This window comes from Schistocerca americana, chromosome 1 (assembly GCF_021461395.2).
Source record: "Schistocerca americana isolate TAMUIC-IGC-003095 chromosome 1, iqSchAmer2.1, whole genome shotgun sequence".
Taxonomy (NCBI): domain Eukaryota; kingdom Metazoa; phylum Arthropoda; class Insecta; order Orthoptera; family Acrididae; genus Schistocerca; species Schistocerca americana.
In genome coordinates this window covers 141,852,868-141,870,001 of record NC_060119.1, presented here as the reverse complement: position 1 = coordinate 141,870,001, position 17,134 = coordinate 141,852,868, and the positions used below count along the sequence as shown (strand labels likewise).

General features: G+C 40.0%; 1 protein-coding gene across 8 annotated transcripts in view; it reads left to right on the top strand.

The window, feature by feature from the left end:
- The window catches only part of LOC124551057, a 186,311-nt gene that overhangs the window by 38,048 nt on the left and 131,129 nt on the right, over positions 1-17,134 (top strand). For 6 of the 8 annotated variants that reach the window (XM_047125989.1, XM_047125953.1, XM_047125969.1 and 3 more), the window contains exons 3-4: positions 12,168-12,323; positions 16,798-16,920. In XM_047125989.1, the coding sequence (XP_046981945.1) occupies positions 12,168-12,323; positions 16,798-16,920 (279 nt within the window). The remainder of the gene's footprint in view (positions 1-12,167; positions 12,324-16,797; positions 16,921-17,134) is intronic. The other 2 variants (XM_047125947.1, XM_047125979.1) reach the window with 2 other exon arrangements.

The window sequence follows — 17,134 nt, the reverse complement described above, 5'->3', positions numbered from 1 at the left end:
TAATTGATTCTTGAAATCTACTCGTAAATTTTCCACATTATCATTTAACACCTCAAATTTAGAATTTACAGCTTCACCCTGTGCTTCTAATTTTTCACTTAAAGTTGTACTTATTTCATTTCTCAAAGAGTCAATTTGAGCAGTTGCAGCTACATTTTGTCCCTATATTTTTTCCCTTTCTGAAGAATTTGGAGAATTTAGTTCTTGTCTTAAAGAAGCTGAATCTTCGTCTAGTTTTTCACTTAAAGAGGAAATTTGAGCAGTTATTAAATTTGCTAATTGAGTCCAATCTGGGATCTCTCTACTAATTCTTATGGCTATGCCCAGTTCGGAAGTTTCTGTGGGTTGTTGTTCTTGCTCCATATTTTTATTCTTTTCTTGACCTTGTGATCATTAAAAAAATCACCTCTGTGAATAATGACCACACTGCTTTACATTCTAATAGTTATTGTCTTTAGCTCACCCAGCATAGAGTTCTAAGCTTCGTCCGTGAGGTGTAGAATCAGCACTGGTGAATAGCACGGGTACCAGCAGTGTCCAACATTGGTCACGGTGTCGCCGTCGGCGGGCACAAAGTCTGCAACTCAAACGGCAACCAGCAACGTTGGCTGGTTACAGCGTCGGCGATGGCTGGTTACTGCGTGTGTGAAGATTGCTTCCTTCCCACACCCAAATCTTCTTAATCAAATCCTACAAACCAATTTGTCAATCTTGTTATTAAGGGTTGCTATGGCAATTCTCAACTTCTTCGTGTCTCAATTTACTCCAAAAAATTCCTCCTTTTCGAGTCCTGATCACTTTGGTCACCACGTTCTGGCAATTTCCGGTGACTAGAGGGAGCAGTGTGGTGCTGGTGTGCCAGACTCCCACTCCCACTTTATTATTGAGCTTACGTGGAGTTGTTTTACCGATCTTCTTTTCAGGATAGCCAGGTGCAATTGTCTGCCCAACTTCTTCTCTGAAGATAAGATACTGTCTTGGAGGAACTTTTTATACTCTTAAAATAACTCCGTACACTGAGGATACTTTCAAACCAATCTCACTACATTTTCACTTCCACAAACAATACACCATATAAATGATTAATTTTTGTAAGCCCAACAATTACCGCTTCGACAGAGACTCTTGCATACTTTATAACAAATACAATCTAGAAGACTCTAGCAAGTCTACCATCCGGACCTCACGAAAGTAAGTGGATAAGTAACTGTCTTTTCTTTTCTTTAACAACTTTGAACTGTTCTCAATAATAACTGACGTAGCACCATCACGGAGTACATCGCTTTTGCTCCTTGTGCTGGGCGCGTAACTTCTGAGGCGAGTGCTGCGTCTACCTGCCCACGCCGATCAACCGTCTGATATACACCAGTCCTGCACACACATAATCGTGGTCCAGTAGACACAATTCCACTTTCACACACTCATTCTTAAAATAATGTGTGTTTGAGATGGTAGAAATATAAGTGTCTCTCGAATTTTCCCCCGAAGTTCTCGAGGCACTATAACCTTATCTGGATTCTATAAACCAGGCAGCTCCATAGTTATTTTCAGTGTGGGTTCAAAAGGTACCAATCCACTGTTGATAACTTGACACTGCTGGAGGGGACTAGATCACACAGGCTTTCCTTCATAAGCAACATCTAAAAGATTTTTTTTTATATATATTTGGATGGCCTTGATACTATTTGGAAGCATAATTTCCTATGGTATGTGTGTGGATATCTTCATGTTTTGTCTGTCCTACTTCTTCCCACACTATGTTGGATATTGACCTAGAGAAGTTCTATTAATTTTTTTACGTAAGAGAACAACATCCCTCAAGGCAGAGTCATTTGAAGTTGACCTTGTTTTTAATACCTATTGATAGTATTACATCTGTAGTGAAGGTCTACGACTAGTGCTTTGTGGATAACTAGTTAATTTTTAGTAAATTTTCCAGTTTCACAGAAAGTGCATGTTAGTGACAGATAACTGTAAAGAGGCTAGAGGAATGAGCATTAAAAACTGGTTTTAAGTTCCCAGCTTCATTAGGTGTGCATGGTGTACGAGTCAGCTGGACTATCTTACCTCAAGGTACTGAATATAATCCACTGTTAGGTTCACCACAGGGATATTTTGAACAATTCCATTCCTGGCCTGTGGAACTACCCTTTCACATTAGGCAGCAGCTATTCATGATATGATGTTTATTCCCTGTTGTCTCCAGGCACCTACATATCGTCGATGAAGAAACAATACCACGTAAGTGACAAATTCCCGATTTTTCGTTTTTCAGTCAGATGATGTCGTTGACCATATGCACATCTGCTCTTAACGCCATAATGCCAAATTTTTAACTATTTACCATGAAAAAACTATCTAAAACAATACCGCGTATAAATGGATGGCAAAACTGCGGAACCTTAGAGAATTAAATACCGCGTACTACAATCTATGGATAGTGTAAACAATACCATGTAAGTACAAAAGTGCGTGCAGCCACAGCACATTGTTACTGCCTTATTACGTATTTAACATTGTTTGTAGCTTCATTCATGATAGTGGACAGTGATATAGATGACAATCTTTTTACGAAGAAGAAATTGTTTCTCAGCTGAAATCAGCTTATGCAAATGGAGAATCGTTCCTGAGAGTGACTGACAGTGGTAAGAAAATTGCTTTATTATTCACCTTTGAAAATTAGTAGCATCGCAAGTGTCTTATTGTGATATAAATTAGAACGCCCCCACATCACTCGTTCTGCGCTTTATTCATTTCTGCCAAAGATTTCTAGACTGTCCACTTTCTTGTAGGATCTCCCATAAATGCAGAGCAAACAACAGGTGAGAAAAGTCATAATGCTGAAGTTACATTTACCGAAGAAGAATTAATTTCTTATAGGGGGGTTCTTGGTTACTGTTCCTGCAACATCTAATGATGCAGGTCAATTTTCTAGGATTATTGTTAATAGTATTACTGATGCCATCATTCTCATAAATACATGAATTTGAGCTTCATCTTTGTGTGCTTAAATTACTTTATAAATATTTTTCCATCTAGAAACTTCAATGGCTGTATCCAACAATGCTCAAAATGAAACCACAGTCACAGTTCCCACTAGAGACGACAGTACTTCATACTCATTGCTATGCGATGGTGCTCATTGTTTGCCAAACACTCTGGATAAATTATCGGAAGATCACGGGAGCAGTAATGATGCTGACAGAGAAGGCCAAGAATTTTATGGTGATGTAAGCAGTGACAGGGAAAGGAAGTCTAAACCACATCCTGAAGATTGGAAGAAAAATACCAATAAAATTCTGAGAATGCATGAACAGGCATATTTTGGATACAAAAGAAGTCGAATTGGTAAAATCACGCATGATACTCCAAGGGAGGCATGAAAATTAGGTCCAACATATACTTTGAAGATATGCCAGAAATCCATTCAAAGGAAGTATCATCAGTTTTCTGCTGATGATAGGCAGGCAGTATTTAACACATTTTGGGGAACGGTGTTGTGGGATCAGAGGAAGGTTTATATTATCAACCTTGTGGACATAATTCCAACCAAACGTCCAGGGAAGAACACTGGCGAATCCAGGAGAAAATGGACGCTCATGTATCATTTGAAAAATGAGCTGGGGAAACATAAAGTATGCAAAAAGAAGTTTCTCAATACTCTTGGGATTAAAGAATGGACTGTCTGATATTGGCTGGGTAATTCCACACATGAGGTAAGTCCTGATACTGTATTGTCATGACCTCGAATCAAACAGACGAAGAAGAAAGATGAGAGAACCTTCATGACAGAATTCCTGGACTCTCTTCCGAAACTTTCGTCGCATTACTGCAGGAAATCCTCCTCAGAGTTGTACCTTGAGCCTGTTCTACAATCCAGACAACAGCTGTGTGGACTCTATGTGGAAACTGTCATGCGGAGAAGGTTTCACCATTAAGTTGGGCTACCTTTAACTTGATTTTAGAAGATGGTAATATTAGCTTATTTTCCCCCAAGAAAGACCAGTGCAACTTGTTGTAATTACAGGCTTGGTAACTTGAGTGAAGACGTGTAGAAGCAACACGCAGAACAGAAAGAGCAGGCAAGGATGCAAAAAGATGCTGACAAGAAAGAAGCCCAGCAGAAGCTTTGCTCAGTGTACACCATGGACTTACAGGCCGTGAAAGTAGCTCCATTTTTAAGTGCAAGTGCAGTTTATTATAAAACAAAGTTGGCTGTTCATAACTTTACAATGTATAATTTAGAAAGCCATGATGCAGTTTGTTACTGGTTCGATGAAACGCAAGGTGATTTGGCTGCATCATGTTTTGCCTCATGCATCATGGACACCCTATCCAGAATGATTAAGGAAAATCCCGTTCAAGTCCTTTTGTATTCTGATGGCTTCATGTATCAGAACAGAAATGTGATATTATCAAATGCTCTTTTAAGATTAGCAATTGATACTGGAGTATTGATTACACAAAAGTATTTGGAGACAGGCCATATTCAGATGGAATGCGACTCTGTTCACAGTTCCATTGAATGCAAGCTTAAAGGATGTGAAGTTACATTTCCTAGCCAGTACGCTATATCTAAAGAAGCCAGAAAAAAGCCACAGCCATATGAAGTCCATTACCTAGATTATTCATTTTTCATCAACTACGCTGAGAAAAGTTTGTGGCTGTATGACTCAATTAGGCCTGGAAGAGCTGTAAAAAATGAGCCTACAGTTACAAATCTGAGGCTCTACAGTACCGCCCAAATGGTATTATTTACTACAAGTGCTCTTTCAACGAGGTGTGGCAAGAATTACCGAGGTGTCCGACGAAAATTCTTCAAGATGTTTGCTTCTCGAAACTATACAAGGAAAGACTGAAAATCAAGAAATCCAAATGGGATCATTTACAACAACTTAAATCTGTTCTTCCTAAAGATTGTCATAGTTATTATGACAACATACCTTATGAATGAAACAATTGTGGAGGTAACTGTGTGACAAGTATCAGTGTAGGGTACTTCTCTGTTTCTGCTTTGAGTGACGTTTAGGATTTTTCTTGAAGAAATCTGCAGGCATTATCGGAAATATGTAAACAGTATATTTAAAATGTTTCTATGAAATCTTTCAGTAAAAATGATTAATGCTACAGTACATGTTCTTACTAGCTTTCTCAGCACCAAATACCAATGTAAATGTGTCAGTCATGACGGGAGACTGACAAATACCGCTTAAGTAACAGATCATGGCATAAATACCAAGAGAATTCCACATATGTGCCATAATTCAGCTTCCTAAAGCGATTTTTTTTGTTTCACATTTTTATTTGATCTAATATTTCCTTGTAGTGCTACGATGCAAATTTAGCACGGCTGTGAAATGTATTAGGCATTTCCTTCCCCATGAACCATGGACCTTGCCATTGGTGGGGAGGCTTGCATGCCTCAACGATACAGATAGCCGTACCGTAGGTGCAACCACAACGGAGGGGTATCTGTTGAGAGGCCAGACAAACGTGTGGTTCCTGAAGTGGGGCAGCAGCCTTTTCAGTAGTTGCAGGGGCAACAGTCTGGATGATTGACTGATCTGGCCTTGTAACACTAACCAAAACGGCCTTGCTGTGCTGGTACTGCGAACGGTTGAAAGCAAGGGGCAACTACAGCCGTTATTTTTTCCGAGGGCATGCGGCTCTACTGTATGGTTAATGATGATGGCGTCCTCTTGGGTAAAATATTCCGGAGGTAAAATAGTCCCCCATTCGGATCTCCGGGTGGGGACTACTCGGGAGGGCGTCGTTATCACGAGAAAGAAAACTGGCGTTCTACGGATCGGAGTGTGGAATGTCAGATCCCTTAATTGGGCAGGTAGGTTAGAAAATTTAAAAAGGGAGATGGATAGGTTAAAGTTAGATATAGTGGGAATTAGTGAAGTTCGGTGGCAGGAGGAACAAGACTTTTGGTCAGGCAAATACAGGGTTATAAATACAAAGTCAAATAGGGGTAATGCAGGAGTAGGTTTAATAATGAATAAAAAAATAGGAGTGCAGGTATGCTACTACAAACAGCATAGTGAACGCATTGTTGTGGCCAAGAGAGACACGAAGCCCACGCCTACTGTGGTAGTACAAGTTTATATGCCAACTAGCTCCGCAGATGACGCAGAAATTGAAGAAATGTATGATGAAATAAAAGAAATTATTTAGATAGTGAAGGAAGACGAAAATTTAATAGTGATGGGTGACTGGAATTCGGTAATAGGAAAAGGGAGAGAAGGAAACGTAGTAGGTGAATATGGATTGGGGTTAAGAAATGAAAGAGGAAGCCGCCTGGTAGAATTTTGCATGGAGCACAACTTAATCATAGCTAACACTTGGTTCAAGAATCATAAAAGAAGGTTGTATACATGGAAGAAGCCGGGAGATACTGACAGGTTTCAGATAGATTATATAATGGTAAGACAGAGATTTAGGAACCAGGTTTTAAATTGTAAGACATTTCCAGGGGCAGATGTGGACTCTGACCACAATCGATTGGTTATGAACTGTAGATTAAAACTGAAGAAACTGCAAAAAGGTGGGAATTTAAGGAGATGGGACCTGGATAAACTGAAAGAACCAGAGGTTGTACAGAGTTTCAGGTAGAGCATAAGGGAGCAATTGACAGGAATGGGGGAAAGAAATACAGTAGAAGAAGAATGGGTAGCTTTGAGGGATGCAATAGTGAAGGCAGCAGAGGATCAAATAGGTAAAAAGACAAGGGCTAGTAGAAACCCTTGGGTAACAGAAGAAATATTGAATTTAATTGATGAAAGGAGAAAATATAAAAATGCAGTAAATGAAGCAGTCAAAAAGGAATACAAACGTCTCAAAAATGAGATCTGCAGGAAGTGCAAAATGGCTAAGCAGGCATGGCTAGAGGACAAATGTAAGGATGTAGAGGCTTATCTCACTAGGGGTAAGATAGATACTGCCTACAGGAAAATTAAAGAGACCTTTGGAGAAAGGACAATCACTTGCATGAATATCAAGAGCTCAGATGGAAACCCAGTTCTAAGCAAAGAAGGGAAAACAGAAAGGTGGAAGGAGTATATAGAGGGTCTATACAAGGGCGATGTACTTGAGGACAATATTATAGAAAGGGAAGAGGATGTAGATGAAGATGAAATGGGAGATATGATACTGCGTGAACAGTTTGACAGAGCACTGAAAGACCTGAGTCTAAACAAGGCCCCTGGAGTAAACAGCATTCCATTAGAACTACTGACAGCCATGGGAGAGCCAGTCCTGACAACACTCTACCATCTGGCGAGCAAGCTGTATGAGACTGGCAAAATACTCTGAGACTTCAAGAAGAATATAATAATTCCAATCCCAAAGAAAGCAGGTGTTGACAGATGTGAAAATTACCGAACTATCAGTTTAATAAGTCACAGCTGAAAAATACTAATGCGAATTCTTTACAGACGAATGGAAAAACTGATAGAAGCCGACCTCGGGGAAGATCAGTTTGGATTCCGTAGAAATGTTGGAACATGTGCGGCAATACTGACCCTATGACTTATCTTAGAAGAAAGATTAAGGAAAGGCAAACCTACGTTTCTAGCATTTGTAGACTTAGAGAAAGCTTTTGACAATGTTGATTGGAATACTCTCTTTCAAATTCTGAAGGTGGCAGGGGTAAAATACAGGGAGCGAAAGGCTATTTACAATTTGTACAGAAAGCAGATGGCAGTCATACGAGTCAAGGGGTATGAAAGGGAAGCAGTGATTGGGAAGGGAGTGAGACAGGATTGTAGCCTATCCCCGATGTTATTCAATCTGTATATTGAGCAAGCAATAAAGGAAACAAAGGTAAAGTTTGGAGTAGGTATTAAAATCCATGGAGAAGAAATAAAAACTTTGAGGTTCACCGATGACATTGTAATTCTGTCAGAGACAGCAAAGGACTTGGAAGAGCAGTTGAACGGAATGGACAGTGTCTTGAAAGGAGGGTATAAGATGAACATCAACAAAAGCAAAACGAGGATAATGGAATGTAGTCGAATTAAGTTGGGTGATGCAGAGGGAATTAGATTAGGAAATGAGACACTTAAAGTAGTAAAGGAGTTTTGCTATTTGGGGAGCAAGATAACTGATGATGGTCGAAGAAGAGAGGATATCAAATGTAGACTGGCAATGGCAAGGAAAGCGTTTCTGAAGAAGAAAAATTTGTTAACATCCAGTATAGATTTAAGTGTCAGGAAGTCTTTTCTGAAAGTATTTGTATGGAGTGTAGCCATGTATGGAAATGAAACATGGACGATAAATAGTTTGGACAAGAAGAGAATAGAAGCTTTCGAGATGTGGTGCTACAGAAGAATGCTGAAGATCAGATGGGTAGATCACATAACTAATGAGGAGGTATTGAATAGAATTGGGGAGAAGAGGAGTTTGTGGCACAACTTGACTAGAAGAAGGGATCGGTTGGTAGGACATGTTCTGAGACATCAAGGGATCACCAATTTAGTATTGGAGGGCAGCATGGAGGGTAAAAATCGTAGAGGGAGACCAAGAGATGAATACACTAAGCAGATTCAGAAGGATTTAGGCTGCAGTAGGTACTGGGAGATGAAGAAGCTTGCACAGGATAGAGTAGCATGGAGAGCTGCATCAAACCAGTCTCAGGATTGAAGACGATAACAACAACAACAACAACAACAACAACAGACAGATTTTTGTCTCTTGTGTAAAATTCTGATTTTGCTACGTACACGGTATTGTTTCTTCACCAATGATATGACACCGTTGCTAACTCACCTATGTGTGACTTTTGAGTGACTTTGTGAATAATGATAGACTTTGGGACCTGTGCAAAGAGCCATCTTTCGGAATTGCGTGTGGGAAATATCAATCTTTTATGGTAAGATTTGAGTAAGTCATCCCCTTTGATTTTTCAGAAGGTGCATAATGATTTCAAATTTGACTTATTTTAAAACAGAAAGCTCTGAAAATCTGATTGTGAAAGCATTCTGTGGTAACATTTTATAAATAAGTATCACGATTTTAACATTATTTATACAGATGGATAAAAACATTCAGCAACCACTGGCTTCTCAGCAGTTTTCCCTGGTCATGATACTTAACATTATGCAGGGTGTGACAACAGTTTGTAACACTATTTCCCAAAGTTCCAGAATTTTCTTCAGAAAATTTCACAAAATCCTTTTCAGTGTTGTGACATAATTTTGTATCTTGCAAAATGTATCGAGAATACACTATGTGATCAAAAGTATCCGGACACCCCCAAAAACATACGTTTTTCGTATTAGGTGCATTGTGCTGCCACCTACTGCCAGGTACTCCGTATCAGCAACCTCAGTAGTCGGCAGACATCATGAGAGAGCAGAATGGGGCACTCTGTGGAACTCACAGACTTTGAACGTGGTCAGGTGATTGGGTGTCACTTATGTCACATGTCTGTACGCGAGATTTCCACACTCCTAAACGTCCCTAGGTCCACTGTTTCCAATGTGATAGTGAAGTGGAAACGTGAAGGGACACATACAGCACAAAAGCGTACTGGCCGACCTCGTCTGTTGAGTGACAGAGATCGCCGACAGTTGAAGTAATGTGTAATAGGCAGACATCTATCCAGACCATCACACAGGAATTCCAAACTGCATCAGCATTCACTGCAAGTACTATAACAGTTAAGCAGGAGATGAGAAAACTTGGATTTCATGGTCGAGCGGCTGCTCAGAAGCCACACATCACGCCGGTAAATGCCAAACGACGCCTTGCCCAATGTAAGGAGCGTAAACATTGGATGATTGAACAGTGGAAAAACGTGTGGAGTGATGAATCACGGTACACAATGTGGTGATCTGATGGCAGGGTTTGGGTATGGCGAATGCCCGGTGAACATCTGCCAGCGTGTATAGTGGCAACAGTAAAATTCAGAGGCGGTGGTGTTATGCTGTGGTCGTGCTTTTCACTGAGGGGGGGCTTGCACCCCTTGTTGTTTTGCATGGCACTATCACAGCACAGTCCACCACTTGTGGTCTCACGGTAGCGTTATCACTTCCCGAGCATCAGGCCCCGGGTCCAACTGCTGGCGGGGTCAGGTGCCTCGAGATGACTGGATGTTGTTGTGTCATCTTCTCTAGTACCTTTCGCCGTAGAAGTCGAACACGCACCAGAACAAATGGACGTGGTCAGCCCATAGAGGGCTCCGTCTCTGTGGCGGCTATTCCGCGCAGCGAGGGCACCAACGCTACGCCACGTGCAGACAGCAGCCAATAGCCGCTCCCTCTGGTTTCGTATATAGGGACCCGCTCTGCCCTAGTCCAGTCAGTCTGGTACTCGCTCTGGATATCGTTTCTATCTCGGCGGTACTGCGTTCTGGTCGTTGCTCGTTGTTGACACTTGCCTGGCTCTGGTTCTGAGTGGATTTACTGTTGGTGTTTGGTGTTGTGGTTTCCACAAGCCTCCGTTGTTTATCTCTTCCTTGTTGTGTCGGTCATAGTCAGTCGTGGTCGGTTGTTGTCAGTTGTCGTTGGTCTGTCGCCCGACTCGTCCTGTGTTTACCCGGTGGTGCGTTGTGTGCTCCACCGCCGGCGGCTTCCCCGCCTGGCAGCTCCGATCCGCAGCCCAAGGCGTTCCTGCAGTCGGTTTTGGTTGCTACATCTTCTTCATCATCATTCATCCCCATTACAGTCAGAGGAAGGCAACAGCAAACCACCTCCATTAGGACCTTGCCTAGTACGGCGGTGTAGCTCTTCCGCATTGTTCGCCTGTGCTCTGTCAAGAACCATAGGACTTCATTTCCATCACAGCGCAGGCCTACATTGATTTTTTGAGCATCTTCTTGCTTCCCACTGTTGAAGAGCAGTTTGGGGATCGCGATTGCATCTTTCAATACAATCGAGCACCAGTTCATAATGCACGGAATGGTTGCCTGACAATAACTCTAATGGACCGACCTGAATCCTACAGAACACCTTTAGGATGTTTTGGAACCCCGACTTCATGCCAGGTCTCACTGACTGACATTGATACCTCTCCTCAGCACAGCACTCATTGAAGAATGGGTTGCCATTCTCCAGGAAACCTTCTAGCACATGATTGAACATATATATGCAAGGGTGGAAGTTGCCATCAAGGCTAAGGGTGGGCCAACACCATATTGAATTCCAGCATTACTGATGGAGGGCACCAATAACTTGTAAGTCATTTTCAGCCAGGTGTCTGGATACTTTTGATCATATAGTGTATGTCTGTCAGTATTTTATTGAAGTGTGGTGATTATTGGCCTCAGTGTTTCCAGTATATGCAATGCAGATTAAGGGATCCAACTTCAGCAGACAGAAACTCAATCCAGGGCCTGACAATGAATCCCTGTTACCAAACACAACAAAATTTAAAATGAGAAATGAATATGGGGAACCAATGACAATAGTTGGTCACACAGTGCTCACTGATAAGAACAAATCTAAAGGTTGTGCATGAACAGAAATACTCAGGTTGGAGCACTGTGGTCACTTACATTAATGTTTTTCTGCTCAAATTTTATCATAACCATTGCACAGAGTGACAGGATGTTTGTCGTACATGGGAACCATGTACCATATTCCCACTAGGCTGTATTTCATCTGCAGAAACAATTACATCTAATGCAATCTGGAAGCAGGCTTCATACACTAGATTGAGATAAAAATAGAATATATTCTTAGCTTTCAATACATACAGTTCTGTTGAGTATTGGCATTTATCTATTTTCCAGTAAGTAAATTCAGAATGAGAAAGTCCAATGAGTTGGCAGAAAATGGGAAGAAAATGTGACTACATACATTTTGTTAAAAAGATTGAGGGTAGAACTAATTAAGAATAACTTATCAGCCACTGATGTTGTTGTATGAATTCCAAATACAAGGTAACTGATTTGCACAGAATTTATCCACCCCAAATGACATTTGCTGTTTATTGTATTCTTCCAACATTAGATGAGAAAGCTATTTTGTTTTTGGATATCATCTACCATATGTATGTCTCATACTCTTTCCATTTCTTGTCAAACAGATGTCTGAAGCCTTAGATAACCTTATGATTGTCAATACATTTTGAAAGAGTAGTTACATTTTCTGCCACAGTTATCACAAAGTAGTGAATTTTTGTTATCCTATATGTTTATTTTAGATTTTTAATTCTTATAGAACTTGGGCCCAAAGATGGAGATTCATTACCAATTGCAGGTTACCCCGTATCCAGCAAATGCCGCAAAGAGTCTATAGTGGACATCAATGAGGAACTAAATACTACCATATTTGACCAGTCTCCACACGTAATTCAGTCACAACAGAACCACCAAGGTAATGAACTAATATTGCAATAAACAATAAACAAGTGGTGTTTTTTTTGGGGGGGGGGGGGGGGGGGAAGCAGGAGCTGAAGCTCTGTTGTAATTCAGAGTTCCAGTCGCTATACAATTTTAGAAGAATGACAGATCTTGTGTAGAACGGAGAGGCTCTTGATAAATGGTGCATGGATTCCCATTAGTGATGTACATGTGCTGCACAAAACCACACTAATAACAGCTGAGGATATGCCTTCAGATAAATCTGTGGTACTTGTCATGTCATGGGTGAAGTTTACACTTTATAATTTATCTCCTCCAAGTTCTTTGAACACAACATAACAGTTCAACCAGCATAGAAAATGTATCACATTCTGTGTTTCCTACTTTGTACCCAAATTTTCATTGCCTTATTATATTTATTTCCATTTTTAGATTGCAGGTTCCGTTTTCTACAGCATGAGAAGGAATAAGATATGTAGAGCAGGGATAAGACTGACTAACTTCCTATTTATCTGTCATCATACTTTAATTAAATTGTCACTTAGTGGCACATAACTAATGTTGTTGTTGTTGTTGTTGTTGTCTTCAGTTCAAGACTGGTTTGATGCAGCTCTCCATGCTGCTGTATCCTGTGCAAGCCTCTTCATCTCCGAGTAACTACTGTGACATACACCCTTCTGAATCTGCTTACTATATTCATCTCTTAGTCTCTCTCTATGATTTTTACTCCCACAAACTTCCATCCAATATGAAACTGGTGATCTCTTGATGTCTCAGAATTTCTCTTGATGTCTCAGAATTTCTCTTGATGTCTCAGAATTTCTCTTGATGTCTCAGAATGTGGCCTACCAAATGATCCTTTCTTCTACTCAGTTTGAGCCACAAATTTCTTTGCTTCCCAATTCTATTCTGTACATCCTCATTAGTTAGGTGATCTGTCCATCTAATCTTTAGCATTCTTCTGATGCACCACATTTCAGAAGATTCTGTTCTCTTCTTGTCTAAACTGCATATCATCCATGTTTCACTTCCATATATTCTCACACTCCACACAAATACTTTAAGAAAAGACTTCCTGACACTTAAATCTATACTTCACGTTAACAAATTTCTGTTCTTCAGAATGCATTTCTTGCCGTTGCATTTACATTTTATATCATCTCTACTTTGACCATCATCAGTTATTTTGCTGCCCAACTAATGGAGCTCATCTACTACTTTAAGTGTCTCATTTCCTAATCCAATTCTCTCAGCATCATCTGATTTACCCTGAAACCTCCCTTTCAAGACATTGTCCATTCCATTCAACTGCTCTTCCACATCCTTTGCTATCTGACAGAATTACGTCGTCACCAGCAAACCTCACAGTTTTTACTCTTCTCCCTGATCTTCAATTCCTACTCCAAATATTTTTTGTTTCCGTTATTGTTTGCTGAATGTACAGATTGAATGACATAGGGGATAGGCTGCAACCCTTTCTCAGACCCTTCTCAACCACTGCTTCCCTTTCATGCCCCTTGAGTTGTACAACTGCCATCTGGTTTCTATACAAGTTGTTAATAGCCTTTCGCTCCCTGTATTTTACCGCTGCTACTCTCAGAATTTCAAAGATAATATTCCAGTCAACATTGTCAAAAGCTTTCTCTAAGTCTACAGATGCTATAAATGTAGGTTTGCCTTTCCTTAACGTAGCTTCTAAGACACGTCGTCAAGGTCAATATTAGCTCACATGTTCCTACATTTCTCCGGAATCCAAACTAGTCTTCCCCAAAGTCAACGTGTACCAGTTTTTCCATTCTTCTGTGAAGAATGTGTGCTAATATTTTGCAACCATGACTTACTAAACTGATAGCTTGATAATATGTGCACCTATCGGCACCTGCTTTCTTTGGAATTGGATTTATTGTATTCTTCTTGAAGTCTGAGGGTATTTTGGCTGTCTCATACATATTGCATGTCAGATGGAGGAGTTTTGTCATGGCTGGCTCTCTCAAGGCTCTCAGTAGTTCTAACAAAATGTTGTCTACTCCTGGAGCCTTGTTTTGACTTAATCTTTCTGTGCCCTATCAAATTCTTCTTGCAGTATCATACCTCCCGTCTCATCTTCATATATGTCCTCTTCCATTTGTATAGTATTGACCTCAAGTTCATCTCCCTTCTATAGCCACCTTTCAGCTTTTCTTTCTTTGCTTAAGACTGGTTTTTAATCTGAGATCTTGATATTTGTACAGATTCTTCTCCTTTCCCAGAAGGCCTCTTTAATTTTCCGGTAGCCAGTATCTATCTTCCCCCAGCAATACATGCTTCTAAATGCCTACATTTATCCTCTAGCCATTCCTGCGTAGCCATTTTGCACTTCCTGCCAGTCTAATTTTTTAGACATTTGTATTTCCTTTGCCTGCTTCATTTACTGCATTTTATATTTTTTTCTTTCATCAGTTACATTCAATATCTCTTGTGTTATCCAAGGATTTCTACTAGACCTCATCTTTTTACCTATTTGATGTTCCACTGCTTTCACTGTTTCATCTCTTGAAGCTACCCATTCTTCTTCTATGGTATTTCTTTCCCCTGTTCTTGTCAGTTGTTCCGTAATGCTTCTTCTGAAACTCTTAACAACCTCTGGTTCTTTCAGTTTAATTTTCTACCTTTTTGCTATTTGAGTTTTAATCTACAATTCAAAACCGATAAATTGATCTTGAAGTCAACATCTGTCCTTGGAAATGTCTTACAATTTAAAATATGGTTCCGAAACCCATGTCTTACCATTATATAATCACTCTGAAATCTTCCGATGTCGCCAGGTCTCTTCCATGTATACAGCATTCTTTCAGAATTCTTAAAACAAATATTATCAAAGATTAAATTATGCTCTGTGCAAAGTTCTGTCAGATGGTTTCCTCTTTCATTCATTTCCTCAAGTCCATATTCACCTACTGTTTTTCAATCTCTTGCTTTTCCTACTATCGAATTCCAATCTTCCATGACTGTTACATGTTCGTCTCCCTTAACTATCTGAATAATATATTTCTTCATTTTCTGCGGAGCTAATTGGCATATGAACTTTTACCACTGTGGTGGATGTGAGCTTCATGTCTATCTTGGCTACAGTAGTGCGTTCGTAGTAATTTACCTGTGTTCCTATTTTCTTATTCATTATTAAACCTACTCCTGTATTACCTCTATCTGATTTTGTATTTGTAACTCTGTGTTCACCTGACAATAAGTCCTGTACCTCCTGCCACCGAAATTCACTAATTCGTACTGTATCTAAATTCAACCTATCTGTTTCCCTTTTTAAATTTTCTAACCTAGCTGCCATAATTAAGGGATATGACGTTCCATGCTCTGATCCATAGAATGCCAGTTTTGTTTCTCCTGATAAGACATCCTCCTGAGTATGACCCGTCCTGGATATCTAAATAGGGGACTGTTTTACCTCTGGAATGTTTTCCCCATGAATATGCCACCATCATTTAACCATACAATAGAGCTGCATGCCCTCAGGAAAAGTTACTGCTGTAGTTTCCCCTTGGTTTCAGCTGTTTGCACTACCAGCAGAGCAAGGTCATTTTGGTTGATACTACAATGCCAGATAACTCAATCATCCAAACTGTTGCCCCTGCAACTACTGATAAAGCTGCTGCCTCTCTTCAAGAATCACATGTTTGTCTAGCCTCTCAACAGATACTCCTCCATTGTGGTTGTGCCTACGGTATGGCTACCTGTGCCACTGTGGCCTACAAGCCTCCCCATAAATGGCAAGGTCTGTGGTTCAGAACTAATATATAAGATTAAAACAAGTTCTTCTCTCTTAAAATTGTCTTGCCTAAATAATTCACCAACCTTTTGTTGTACAGCTCAGGCATTCCCTCCAGGCTTCAGCACGTAATATAATTTGAAATTATTTTTCAGAAAAATTTAATCTCCGTCTCTCCCACATAATTTGAAACATGCAAAACAAGAGCAACTACTTCATTATCGCCCAGTCTTCAATAAGAACTTCTTGTCATTACAGTCTTTGCATATTTGAACAAACAAGCCAGTCTGGTAAAATAAGACTGCACACAAAACCAACTCCATTAACATAAAGTTACAAATTGTCAGTAAAAATCACATGGAGAAAACAGGGACAATATGTAATCATTGCTCTAAAGGACAGTTCCCTTTGGCATGTTACACCTTGTGACCTGATATTTGACAGCTCATCCTCTCTTCAAAGGCATCACACATCCTTTTCATTATCAGCCATTATATGAAAAGAGAGAAATAAAATTTCTGTAGCCACACAACAAACAAATATTTTAACATGCAGCAATACAACTGTTAAAACATCTTGTACATACAATGAGTCAGCAATTGCAGGTAGCGATTTTTTTCACATTTTCTGCTACCTTATCATACAGTAATGGTATTTGATCTCCTATATCTTCATTTTTAATTCTAATTCTTACAGAACTTGAGTCCAAATTCAGTATCAATTACAGATGACCACGTATCCAGCAAGTGCCAGAAAGAGTCTCCAGTGGATGCCAGTGGGAAACCAAATACTTCCATTTTTACTTGGTCTCGTCTGCATGCAACTCGATCACAACAGAACCATCAAGAAGGTAATTATGAAATAAACAAGTGTGTGTGTGTGTGTGTGTGTGTGTGTGTGTGTGTGTGTGTCCTGTTGCTACAAATTTGTATAAGAATGACAGACTTTGTATAGAAAGAAGAGATTCAAGACAGATGGTACATGTATTTCCACGTATTTCTGTTAATTATGTAGATCTGCTGCAAGATACAAGCAGGAAAACATACTAGTAACAGTCAAGGAAA